General features: G+C 39.8%; 1 protein-coding gene across 2 annotated transcripts in view; it reads right to left on the reverse strand.

Annotated features, from left to right (window-relative positions):
- Positions 1-11182: 11182 nt before the first annotated feature.
- Positions 11183-13853, reverse strand: part of MYLK3 (myosin light chain kinase 3) — a 59749-nt gene continuing 57078 nt past the window's right edge. For both annotated transcript variants that reach the window (XM_045293730.1, XM_004704902.2), the window contains exons 12-13: positions 12892-13024; positions 11183-11670 (exon numbers count right to left, since the gene is read on the reverse strand). In XM_045293730.1, the coding sequence (XP_045149665.1) occupies positions 11611-11670; positions 12892-13024 (193 nt within the window). In that variant the 3' untranslated portion in view covers positions 11183-11610. The remainder of the gene's footprint in view (positions 11671-12891; positions 13025-13853) is intronic.

Genomic DNA, 13853 nt, shown 5'->3' on the forward strand with positions numbered 1-13853 from the left:
GCCAAAGCAGGATTGAAGGACAGGACGATCACAGGGGCTTTTTAAGCAAAAGTTTTATGGAAATTGCATCGGTGAGGAAAAGGGAAGTTGAGGGTAACAAGGACTGACTGTCCTATGAAAATTTTGGTGGGGAAGTTACCCCATCTACTCCACATCCTGATCCTGCCTCTTCAGATTTCTTTTTGTTCCGCAAACTCATAGGACATTGAAGAGGAAAAGTTACTGAAATCCTTCATGGATGCCTGCTAAGGTCATTTTGACAGAGTCAATAAGACCCCAGAATTCTTATGGAAGGGTTCAAACTCACAAACCAAACTACTGCTATCAAGTCAATTCCAACTCATAGGGACTATATGACAGAACTGCCCCTGTGGGTTTCCGAGACTGACTACGGGAGTAGGAAACCTCACCTCCCTTGGAGCCACTGGCAGTTTGAACGTCTGACCTCGTGGTCAGTAGGCCAATTCATAACCAATCCACTGCACCACCAAGTCTCCCAGTAGAAGGCTTAAAGAGATGGAAATATCTCCTTCAGAAGTGTACAAACTTGCTTTACATTTTGGCAATTTTTATTAAGTGTTTCCATAATTTTGTACCAATACTTTCTGACATACCCTCATGTTTGTGCATGGCACTGAAAACTAACATTCACTAAATGGTTCACTCACTGCCATTGAGTCCACTCTGATTCTCAGTGACTGGTGGTCAGTGGTTCCAACCCGCAAGCTACTTCAAGGGAGAAAGAAGTCTCAGAAACCAACAGGGCAGTTCTAAGGAGCCCTGGTGACATAGTGGTTCCCCATTGGGCTATGATCCACATGGCTGTCAGTTTAGAACCATCAGCAGTTCCTCGGGACAGAGACTGGGCTTCTTAAACAGAGTCAGAAACCCACAGGGGGTCACTATGAGTCAGTATTTCCTTGATGACAGGTTGTTTGGCATTTGTTTGAACCTTTCCTATAGGGTCTATGAATCAAATCAGCTTGATGGCAGTGAGTTTGTTTCAGAAATCGACAGGAGCAGGTAGCTTCTTCCTGGGAGCAGCTGCTGGGTTTGAACCACCAATCTGTGGTTAGCTGGCTAATGTTTACTGAACAGTGTAACTTTCGTTATTACTTTGATCTGATATGGGCATGTGATTATTTTTCTCACTTAAACTGTATAATTTCTTTTTATCCAATGGCAACATTAGATTTCTGGCTTTGAGTCAAAAGCAGCCTACTCATCACTGCCTAAAGTTAAGCACATTCACTTTTCAGTTACACTATAGGGCAGTATTCTGATGCTTAAGAGCTTTATTTATATACAGTATGAAAGTAAATATGAAGAGTATTCGTGACTTCTTTATGCTCACAAGCCTTCAAAGCAGGTGTTGGCAATTATTTTGATTTTTTATTTACCAAAAAAATCAATTTTAAGAGTTAGCAATAGATACCTTTTTTTAAAGTTTTTTTTATTTTTTATTTTTGGCAATAGATACTTATTTCTTAAGTTAGTTGGGGGCCAATTGAATTAAACTAATGCCCTCCCATGGACAAAAATCCATTTTACAGTTTTCTTACTAATTCATACTCAATACTTAGTCTGATTCAGCTTTGTCAACAAATCTCACTGATAAAGAGGCTTGGGGATTCTGATGGTTTCAATTTTAAAGTAGAGAAAACTTGCTAGAAGTTCAATTTTTCGAAGACCTCCCTTGGCTTATTTAATTGCCTTTTAAACTCTATGAAAATTTCAAATAAAGAGAACAATACGATGAAATCCCATACCTATCACCCAGACCTAGCAGCAAGGATTTACCACACTTGCTTTACTGTTGCTCCCCATCTGACTACATAACCACATTGCCATGATCACATCTAACAAAATTAATACTAATTCTATTGTTAAATCTATAATTTATAATTGGATTTCCCTGGATGTCTCCAAAATATCTTTCCTTATTCATTTCTATAATTAGGATCAAAACTAGGTTATACATGGCCTGTAATTGCAAACTAATCTTTAATTATAAAAGCAACACATTATCATTTTAAAAAACATAAAATTCAAATAATTCATGAAAGTATGAAGTGTCCATATTCCACTGTTAAGTTTCTTGTATACCTTAAAAAAAGTAATGCATATATATGCAGTTGTGTCTCCACAAGTGGAATGATCCCATATGTCCTGTAGTATAAGTTTTTCATAATGAAAAGATATTTGTCAGTACTACCAGATCTACCTTTAACTGATGTAGAGTATTCCTCCTCACTTTAGATTATCATTATTTGACATTTTCGTTTATGACTAATTTTAAAAATCGATCCAACTATTTTACACATTAACAACACCCAAGAGTATAATACGAGGGTAATGTTGACTTTGATGGTTAAGCTCCTGTGTAAATTCCTCTGGATCATAATTCTCCGTGGTTTGGCAGTGGTAATAGTCATCCTCTATTCTGTGACCTGATGTCGTTATCTTCCATTTTCACATAAAGCCAATTTTGTACATCAGCCTGGCCTTTGGAACCGTACCATTGGGATAACTGAGGAGATATTGGATGCACCAAAATTTATTTAACTAGACCTACATTGGCCCGGGCTGATAAACATGTCATTTGTTTCCATTGGGCATTACAAACAAATACTACAGTAAATATTTTTCCTAATCTCTGTCCACTTGTGTAAGTATTGCTGAGCGATACATTTCTAGGACTGAAAGTGCTGGATAAAACTGTGAGCATGACTTTCATTTAGGCTTCATCAGAAGGGAAGGATGCTGTTTTTACCCATACCCTCAACACTAGGTATTACACTTGTTACCTTCACCAATCTGATAGGTAAAAAAAAGTGGGGCTCTGACAAGCTAATACTCTGTCCTGCAGTCTCCAAAAGCTGTCCATGCAAATGTAAAATTCTCAATAATAGATGTCAGCATAGTATATACATTTTTTTGGAGCTATAGTGAGCAGCCATCTAAAGTATAACTATTGGTGTCTTCCAATGAAGATCAAGAAAGGCAAAGACACATGGAAACAATTATCCAATGGTCTAATGTGCCATGCCAACACCAGCCTCTATGTCCCTGACACCAGAAGACCTAGATGGCACCCAGCTCCCACTACCAAATGTTCTGCAAGGGATCACATTAAAAAAGCCTTAAATACAGTGGGAGGAAAATATGAAACAAGACTCAAAAATCATATAAAATATCAGACTTATTGGTCACATAGACTGGTAAACCTCCTGAGACTATTTTAGAAGTAGTCAATAATATGGCCCTTCTAACCATAATTCCATATGCAAGCTAATCCTAGACTCTGCTTGTGGCTATAATCCCGATTTGGATGGAGTTCTCTACTAATGGATAGGATTGAGGTGGAATTAAGTCCTGACTTTAGTAGAGGATCTGAACCAAGTCCCACACTTGTAAACTTGAGTATGATCTGCTGAAAGACAAAACCCATACCTCCATTAAAGCCATCCCTCTGTGGATGAGTCATCTCAGACACAGAGAAAAATCCTAGAACCTTAGGGAAAAGAACACATTCCAGATCCCTTTCTGAAGTGAAGGCTGAGCCCAGAGACACCAGATACCGTGGCATGGAGACCATGGGACAGAGCAAAGGAGCCAGCCCGAGAACAGAGGCCAAGGCAAGGAGACCATGAGACAGAACAGATACGGAGTGCCGAGACTACAGAATTGTGAGGTAAAGCAACAGGCAGGCTTCCTGTTCCACAGAGGTAGAGGCCAAGGGACTACATGGCTGAGAAGTTGAGGACCAGCAGAGAGACTTGACTGCTGGCTGAGAAGAAGTATTGTTGCTTGGACCAATGCCTATCCTTACTGTTTCTAATCCTGACTTGTGATAACCTATTAACTTCCCTAATAAACCCCCGAAATTCTGAATTTTGTCTGTGAGTTCTGTGTACCCAGCATAGAAGCAGAATGCTGTGGGCGGAATGGTTGGTGTCAGGTAGAGAAAGATGGACTATGGAGGCACATCTGAGCCCTGTCTCATGGCAATAGGGCAGGTAGAGGAGGTCAGATACAGCTCCTCACGCCATTTATGCAATGGCCCTTGGAAGCCATTAGGTCTGGAAATGAACTCACCCCCATGGATCAATTTTCCACCAAACAATAGACAAGTCTACGGGGCACAGTAACACCAGGGAAGTATGCAGTCTTTAAAACAACCGTTTGAAAACCAAAGGGTGGCATTTGCCCAAGGACAAAGTTGAGAAGGGTTAGGAAAAAAGAAATGAACACAGGACACACAGAAAGTGAGTGGGTTAAGTGATCTATTGAGGGGATTGCATTCCAGGAAATGAAACGAAATCCACAAGAATTGTTGACTGGAATGTAGATCTCTGTAAACTTTCACCCAGTTCACAACAAAAAGTAAAAATACAAGCTCTTTTGTTGCATTTCAGATCAAGGAGAATAAAGTCCACAAATCCCTGTGGGGAGGCCTGGTCTCAATCCCCTCAAAGGAACCTTGGAAAGAAACTTTCTGTAGGTAAAGAAGGGGCGGGGGGCGGATAAATTAAAATTTGATAGATACAGATTCTCTCTAGATCTGCCCTGCACAACACAGAAGTCACTAGCCACATGTGACTATTGGCCATAAAAATATGGCTAGTGCAATTGCTTAAGTAAATTTCTAAGCTTAATTAATTATAAAAATGGATACTTAATAACTAAAAATTCTTTATGTTTGAGGCAATGAAATCTTAACATTTGGCTTCAGGTGTGTTTTAAGTGTAAAATACACTAAAATGTGGAGTCTTAAAATGAAAACATATAGAAATTATTTTATATTGATTAGATATTGAAATGATAATACAAGAAAACTTCAAAAGTTCATCCATCATGAGGCTGGATATATACCGCCCCGCTCCTCCTTTCCCCCCACCGGTGGGGGACAAATAACAGAAATTTGGGCAAAGGGAGACACGGACAGTGTAAGATATGAAATAAAAATATAATTGATCAAGGAGGGAAGGAGCTAATACCAAGGGCTCAAGTAGAAAGAAAATGTTTTGGAAATGTTGATGGCAACATATGTGCAAGTGTGCTTAATACAATTGAAAGATGGATTGTTATAAGATTTTTAAGAGCCCCCCCAATAAAATGATTAAGAAAAAAAAAAGTTCATGGAAACTTTCCATTTTCTTTCAATTCCATTTTCCCCCCCACAAACTTTTAAAGCCCCCTTGTATAGTTTATATGTTGGGTTAAACAAATTATTTCTTTTTTAAATGAACTTGTCACTAAAGACTGCAAATCCATTTCAATTTTAATTTTCCTCTTTTTTTAAGTCATTTTATTAGGGGCTTGTACAACTCTTATCACAATCCATCCATCCATCCATTGTGTCAAGCATATTTGTACATTTGTTGTCCTCATCATTCTCAAAACATGTGCTTTCTACTTGAGCCCTTGGTATCAGCTCCTCATTTTTCCCCTCCCTCCCTGACCCCCCTCTTGAACCCTTGATAATTTATAAATTATTATTATTTTGTCATGTCTTACACTGTCCAACATCTCCCTTCATGCATTATTCTGTTGTCTGTCCCCCAGGGAGGGGGTTATATGTAGATTTTTTTTTTAGCCACTCAAACCTCTATTTAGATTTGAGGGATAAGGAATCGGGTTTTTTTTTCTTTTGGTTTTTAAAAAAGCATATGTATTTATACATCTCATCTCAAGAAAGGAAATACAAAATATATTGTTAAACCCTCCATATATGTGTTTCTTCCCCTATCCTCCCTCCCTCCTCAATGAAATTTAAAAAGTATCTCATTTCACCAGTTTCTGTCAGCGGGACTACTAGAAATGTATGTACATGGCTCATAAAATGTTTCTGTTGGCCAGTGCTGCCTTCTCAAAACTTACTGCCCTCATGATGCCAACTGCATAGGACAGGGCGGAACTGCATATGAGGGTCTGTCTCCAAAACTGCAGCTCTTTACGGGAGTTGAATGGGCTGGGATATTTTCCCTGATAGACAATTCTTGATATAAAGCGCTTTCTTACACATTTATGAGTGTCCTTGAATTTGTTTCTCTAATCAACCCAGCTGTGGTAATTACATAATCTTGTGTCAACTTGAGGATATTAAGAGTGAAGGGGTGGAGTCTAGCCTGTCAATCAAGTCAGCCTGATGCCTCCTTGTGGGTATGGCCTTCTCATGAGAATTCTGGGAACTTCCTCTCTTCCTTCTGGAGGCCGGATACCCTCTCTCTGCTTCACCTTCCTGGTGAGGACTCACATTCAGGAAGCTGGAGGAGCCACATGGAGGCTTACATCAATGTTGAGATGCTTCCATCACCACTGGATCCACAAGATTTTTCACCCATTGGCTTGTGATCTTCCTGCATTCAGCAACATTGCATGTGCTGTGTGAGTCTGAAGAGGAATTTATGGACTAGTATCAGCCACGTGGGCTAATACTGAACTTAGGACTTGACCTGGATTGGGCTGGGATGTTTTCTCAATATACAATTGCCCTTTGATATAAAGCTCTCTCTTACATTATGGCACCTTGGGAATGGGATACTAGAGAAGCAAATCAGGAAGATGGAGAATGGAGGCTTGTCAGACCTGATTTATTTCAGTTTTTCTTCTTTGCCTAGCCAGAGGTCAGATACAGCCGTGCAGTTCACTGGGTTGTTTTTCGGAAAGGACATGGGAAGTGAAGGTTTTGATGCCTAGAATTTGTCTTTGGATATTCCAAAAATATCTTTGGATATTTTTGCCATTTTGAAATGGCAAAAATGAATGTGATAAACGTAAATTTTGAGTTCATTTCAGGGGCGAAAATGCTCCTTGAACTCTGAGGGTGTGCTCCTTAGTCAAAATGGCTGACAGCAGGCCCAGCCCTGGCTTGATGCAGCCAGTGGTCTAAGGCCATATTGCATATTAATTGGATAATTTCGATAAGAAATTATTGAATTTGACTGTTGTAAAAATTGAGTTTAGGATCTGACTCCACTAGGGTTATACTGATTTCTTCTACCTTTGTTTTTGATATAATGTGTGATAGACATGATAACTGGGAAGTATGAATAGTGAGTTTGTAAGGCCACTGTTTCAGACATTAAATTGGATCTGTTAATGGGTTAGTATGAAATTCCTACAAAGAAGGCTCTGAACAGGTAAGCCCCACCCAGTGCCTTGAGTGCTCAGCAGATTTGCATTTGAAGAGACTTACCTAGAGAGCTGTTCTCTGAAGCTGGGAGAGGAGCCATTTGACATTTTTGAATTTTGAACTAGGGATTTGTACCTGAAGCTGTACAAATTTGGAGCCATAAAGGAACTCTCTCTAGGACTGAAAGTTAAAGAGATCCTTTGGGCAGCCTGAAAAGTTCACTAGGTGACCACTTGGATCTACTTTTTGAGTGCAAGTGGGAGAAAAGCAACAATAGAGAGACAGGTTGAATCTGGCCACTGATATTCATGGACCTAGTTCACAAGGACTAGAGAAGATGAGAGTGAGTTGGCTAGTGTGAAGTTTAAAGGGTTGTTTAATGGCAATTTTTAGTCTTTTCTGACATCCACTTTGATCTTTTCTTTCTTTCCTGTCTTTTTAGTGTCCTTTTGTTTTCTTCATGAATGATGTTCTTGCTGTGCTCCCACAGCTCTTGGGTCTTCTGTCATTAGTGTTCAATGCATCAATCTGTTCTGGATGTGTTCTCAAGAGTAAGATGGGATGGACTCAAAGTTGTGTTTTGGGTCTCAAGGACTTGTTCTCATTTTCTTCACTTTCAACCCGAACTTACTTATGAACAGTTGATGGTCTGGTTCACCGTCAGCCCAGACCTCATTTTAGATGATCTTGATTGAGTTTCTCCATCATCTCTTCCCACAGATGCAGTCTGTTTGATTTCTCTGTAGCCCATCCAAAGAAGTCCATGTGTATAGTCGCCATTGTTGTTGAAGAAAGAAAAAAAGTTTTTGCTATGAACAATGAACAAGTTGTTGGTCTTGCCAAACTGTATCCAGCTTGGTTTCTATCACCGACTATGCTTCCCAATTACTCTTCCTTCTTCTTTGTCTCCAATTTTTGCATTCCAATCGCCAATAATGACCAATGCATCTTGATTGTGTGTTTGGTCAGTTTCAGACTGAAGATGTTGGTAAAGTTCTTCAATTTTTTTCATCACTAGCTTTTGTGGTTGGTGAATAAATTTGAAAAATAGTTGTATTGATTGGGTTTCCTTGAATGTGAATAGATATAATTGTACTACAAGATAGATCTTGAAACGTCATTTTTGAAGTTGAATACATCACTCTTCCTCTTGATTGTTTCATTCTTAGCATAGTAGGCCATATGGTTTTCTTATTCAAAATGGACAATACCAGACCATTTCATCTCATTAACACCCAGGATATTGATCTTTATGCAATCCATTTCTTTTTTGACAACTTACAATTTTCCTAGATTCATACTTCGTACATTCAAAGTTCCAATAATAAGATTTTTGCAGTTGTTTCTTATTTGGAGTCACATCCCATCAACAAATGAAGGTCCCAAATGCTTTATTCCCATAGGCTTTATTCATGTCATTATCGTACTCTCCCTCTGCTTTGAGAAGGCGGCTCATCCTCGATCGTATATTGAATGCCTTCTGACCTGAGTTGCTTATCTTCTGGTACTATCTCTGACAATGCTCTGCTGCTATTCATTAGGCCTTCCACATCTGACAATGTCCATTGCTATCCATAAGGTTTTCAGTGGCTAAATCCCCCAAAGCGCACAGCCAATTCCTTCTTCACAGTCTGTTCTTCGGCTAGAAGATCTGCTGAAAACTGTTCATGTTGGGTGATTCTGATGGTAATTGAAATACCAGTGACAGCTTCCAGCATCACAGCAACACACAGTACAACTCATAGTGACTCTGTAAAACAAAATAGACTGCTCCATAGGGTTTCTGAGATTGTAAATCTTTACAGAAGCAGACAGCCTCGTTGTTATCCCAAGGTAGGTTTGAACCACTGACCCTTTGATTAGAAGCCCAAAACATAGCCCGGTCCACTATCAGAATTCCTTTTCCATACCTTATAGAACTATAAAATATCCTCTTTAGCACAGTAGGATGTGTGTTGGGCTGCTAATGGCAAGGTCAACAGCTCAAAAGCACTAGAGGGGGAAAGGGATTTCTACTCCCATAAAGAGTATCAGTGCTGGAAATCCAAAAGGGCAGGTCTACCTTGTTACTATGAGCCCATTGACTCGATGGCAGTTAGTTTCGTTTAGGGAGCTCCGTCCGGAGGGTACCCTCTGGTGGTGAAAGTGGTTAACATGCTAATCAAAAGGTTGAAGGTTTAAGTCCACCAAGAAGAAAGTGCCTAAGAAGAAAGGTCTGATGGTCTACTTCTGAAAATAAACACACCTTTTCCAAGCCCTACTTTGACACATGGGGTCCCGATGTTAATTGAGCTTCCTCTGGAGGTCATCTAGAAAGCCTTTCAGCGAGATAGCTGATACTTGGAAAATAAAGCATGTTGCCAAATCCTTGCTGATCTAATGAAAGCGAGGTTTCCAGCAACCGTCTCCTTCGTGGTTCGTTCATTAACTGGCCACCTAGGAGCAGGCCTATACTTGCTTACACTGAAAATCCTGGCTTTTTAACAAAGAAAGTTACAACTTGAGGATCACAGCAACAGGATAACCTCTCTACCTTCTCCCATACCTACTACATCTCCCAACCAAAAAGTCTTTATCCAGGATCTTCCAGAGAAAGATCCTAAAAGGCCATACATTTATTGTGTATTGAATGAAAAAGTAAAAGTAAGCGTTCCAATAAAAACTGCTGAACCTATAAGGGAATGGGCATAGCACAAAACCCAGTTCAGAAGTAAGGAACTGAAAAGATGTCAAGTTTGAATTACTAAGCATTCCTTGTTAATTATTGCCTGTGCCAGTTAAAGGACCATCTTGAAAGGTATTGCAGGGAAGTGAAATTACTTGGTATAGCTCTGCTATCATAACTCCTGCCCAGGCACTGGGTGGGAGGATGCAAATAAGTTATAAAGGAATCTAACTCTGAGATTAGTCAATTTTGCCATTCGGCTGGGTATGAAAGTGAGCCACCTCAAAAGCAAAACACAGGAATCCCACAGACACCAAGAAAGAAGAGCCACAGTGTGTGTATGAGAGATCCTGTCCTGAAGTGGTGAGGCAGCATAAAGCACATGAGACAAAGCTGTGCGAAAGAGCAAAGGAACAGCACTGAGACCATGAGGAAGAGCCCTGGGTGGGCTTCCTAGCCCACAAAATGAAGCAAAAGCCAAGGGACCTTGTGCCTGAGAGGTCAAGGACCAAAGAGAGACATGCCTGCCAGCATGGTTGAAAAGCAATGTTGTAAACAAATGAACTTTATCCTTAACATTTTGTAACTTGTTTGTGTCCCTAATAAACCCCATAAGTTTGAGTATAATCCTGAATTATACATGGCCATTGCAACAGATTACCACACCCAGCAGAGAATTAGAGCATAATGGGAGGGATGGTTGGTGTCAGGATAGGGTAACGGAGGAGGGAAGGTGGAGGCACGTCTGACCTCTCGCTCATAGTCATCATCCGTAAGCAGATGTAAAGTTGAATTCTCCTTGTGTCACCAGAGTTCCGATAGGGCCCCCACACCATTTTCTCAGGTATGTTCTTAAAGCAGTAGGAGAGGAGTTTTCCTTTATTTCTTCCTTATTTCCTAGTAAAATTAAAGTTTACTATTATTTGTTTATCTAATCAATGTTTTCCAGTTTTTCTTTATTTTCTCTCACTTCTATGTTTCCGAAGCAGTGCATTGTTACACTTTTCTCTGTGTTTCACATACTTTAGACTTACTAGGTCAGTGATCCATCACTGAGGAAGGAGCGTCAGAGAAGGGAGGGAGGACTGGGAGAGAAAGTGAAGATTTCTGTCGGTTAAAAAAGCACGCTTGACATTACCATTACTCTGATTTCTTAAAAACAACAAAACATTTAAAAGGATGCAATGTTATTTGTTTCATGTTGGTTCTCACAGGGAAGCATGAAAAAGAAAGCCTGTTTGGCAAGCACAGTCTTAGCTCCATGTTGCTCCACACTGGAGTGGGACAACACAGTGACGGGACAGCGCCCACCCGAGCAAATCAAACTTCTTGGGATAATTCGTGCTGGAGAAGATGACAGTGAATAACGGCCCGTGCAGAACAGTCAACAGAGATCTTTAATTGGAAGGTCAGAATTTAAGTTTGACATGCACAAAGTAGGATCTTTCCTACCTACCTAAAGCATACCGATACTTCTCAGCACAAGTAGGTATACTCAAAAGTTAACACAGCATTGCAAACATTGCGATCTTAAAAGGCAGGGAAGATGTTCTTAGATCACTCTTTTTTTCAGCCACACTTTATCCACAAGAAAGGTCACAACCACAACCTTTTTTTATATATATAAAACAAATGGAATTAATTGTGAATTAATTATATTAAAGAGTTACATAATAATATGTATGATTTACTAGTAGTAGATCATGAATTAATAATAGTAAAAGGCCAGATTGGTAAAAAATAGGAGCCATCTCTTCACCATTGTTGTCAGTAATTTCTTGGCTTATTGGAGCAGCAGAGTTGAGGATTAAGGACACGTTGGAAATTTCCTTAACCTGTTGGCAGCAGTCACCACGTAGAAATGTTTCTTGAAGTAAGGAGAGAGAGAGGAAACAAGGAAAAGTATCTATTTAGACCAATTGGTTTAAGAAGAAACAGTGAGAGAACTTAAAACAAATTTAGCCAGTTGAGTTTGCTTAAAACTGATAACCTAAAAGGAAAAGCAAGTTTCTAGAATAATTGCAGTAGGAAAGCCATATGGGGCTTTCAGGGGCATGTATGGAGTAAATATGAAGCAAAAAGATATGAATCCTTCTGGTTCACAACCCACTAATGGAACATGAAATATATATTCTATATATATAGAATGAAACCAAATAGCATAGAATCAAAATATCAAGGTATATCATATTCTATTAGGGAAACAGTTGTTTAATGTTAGTTTCATAAATGGGTGTACATAGATTGTGTGTGTGTGTGTGTGTGTGTGTGTTTGCATACTGGCTTCCTAAGTAAAGAGTTTATTTCCTGTTGAGGATTTGAGTCCATATCAAACTATTGGAAAAGTTCTTCCCCAGAGGGACAGTTACTTCTAAGATAGGCTGAAATCCATAGCCCTAAAGAGGTCTGTTGTCAGCAACATTGAAAGGCTTCTAAAGCTTATAACTGCTTTCTCATCCCCATTTCTGAAATGTGGAGGAACCAGGCCTCAAACTACAAACCATTAGACCAAGAGCTTGGCTACTGCTGCCATTGAGAACATCTGCTCAAGAGTCAACTAAGTGCTACTCTTACGACACTTTTTAAATACTTTTGTCTGTGGCATTTTAAAATCAGTTGTGTGTTCCCTTGCCAATATGTGTGTGTATATCCTAACCCCTGTACCTGTGATCTGACTCTCTTTGGAACTAGGGGTTCTTTTGTTATGGCAATTAAGTCATGTGAGAATCTGTGCAGTGACACATAGGCACAAGGTGGGGAACAGACACCGTGTGAAGATCTTCTGCAAGTTAAGGAAGGTCCAGGAACTCTGGGATTGCCAAGAAGTGATCCTCCCCAAGAGCCCATGCCCTGATTTGGGCTTCTAGCCTCCATAATAGTAAGGCAAGAACTTCTTGTTCTTTAATAACAACTGATTTGTGGTATTTATGTTATAGCAGCACTAGGTAATGAAGACAGAATTTTTTCTTTTTTCCCCCTAAATTATCTATTTAAAATAAAAATGCATGCCAACATGTAACTTTGATACTTTCAAAGGACATACTTATAAGACCGTTGATTGCTCTCTTCACTAAAAGAAAAAAAATACCTTCCATTTTCTTTGAGCCATGTATTTCTGCAGCAATAGCTGGGATTTGAGACAAACTTTGGATTTTGAAGCTTTGGCAGGCAAGTTGTTCAACCACTCATGTTTCAGGCACTGTGTGGCACTCATTCTGCAGCTGTGAAAGCAAACAGCAGTTGAGACTCTTAGTCGGGGCTGCCTTTTTTCTGGCTGTCCAAGCTTGTGCAACTGGGCGGGCTGCCTGAGTCAATGGAACAGATTAATCATTTAGGCAGATTCATGCCGCAAACCAAAAAGGGAACACCTCATGTCTAATGTTCTCCTCCTTAAAGAAAGTTCTCAGCAAAATGTTCCTTGCTTTCTAAGAGGGGGTGTGTGGCAGGGGTGAATCACCACTTCCCAGAAAGGATTGGGAAGCTGAGGCAGAGAGATGGGAAGGAGAGCTGACTGCGGTTGCCATGAAGCAGTAAGGGAATGTGACACTAAAAAGGAATCCATCTCATTTCTTCTTCACAGAATAAGGCTAGCTTCTTTAGCGGTATTAGCATGTTTTTCTTTCACATAACTTTTCACCATCAGAAAGAAGCAAAACTATAAAAGTCAGGAACTATGACCTGCCTTAGAACCCAGACTTGTGGGCCTGATTCCTAAGTCATTTCGAGTGATTGTTGTCAAGTCCATTCCAATTCATGTGACTGTACATCTGTGTTCCCTAGGGCTTTCCATGGCTATCGTCTTTGTAAAGGACCCTGGGATATACACGAGTTTACACTCAACTACTAATCTCCACAACTCTGAGACCAGAAAACCTAGATGGTGCCCACCTACCACTACCATCTGCTCTGAAAGGGATTAGTAGGTCCACGAGAGAAGAAAAATGTGGAACAAAACTCAAAATTAAAACAAAACCAAACAAGCAAAAAAAAAAAAAAAAACCAGGTTCACTGATCAGATAGAGATGGGTGGAATCCCTAAGCCTATGGCCT

Source organism: Echinops telfairi, unplaced genomic scaffold (genome assembly GCF_000313985.2).
Source record: "Echinops telfairi isolate 266 unplaced genomic scaffold, ASM31398v2 ScPeMD7_2291;HRSCAF=2852, whole genome shotgun sequence".
Classification (NCBI taxonomy): Eukaryota; Metazoa; Chordata; class Mammalia; order Afrosoricida; family Tenrecidae; genus Echinops; species Echinops telfairi.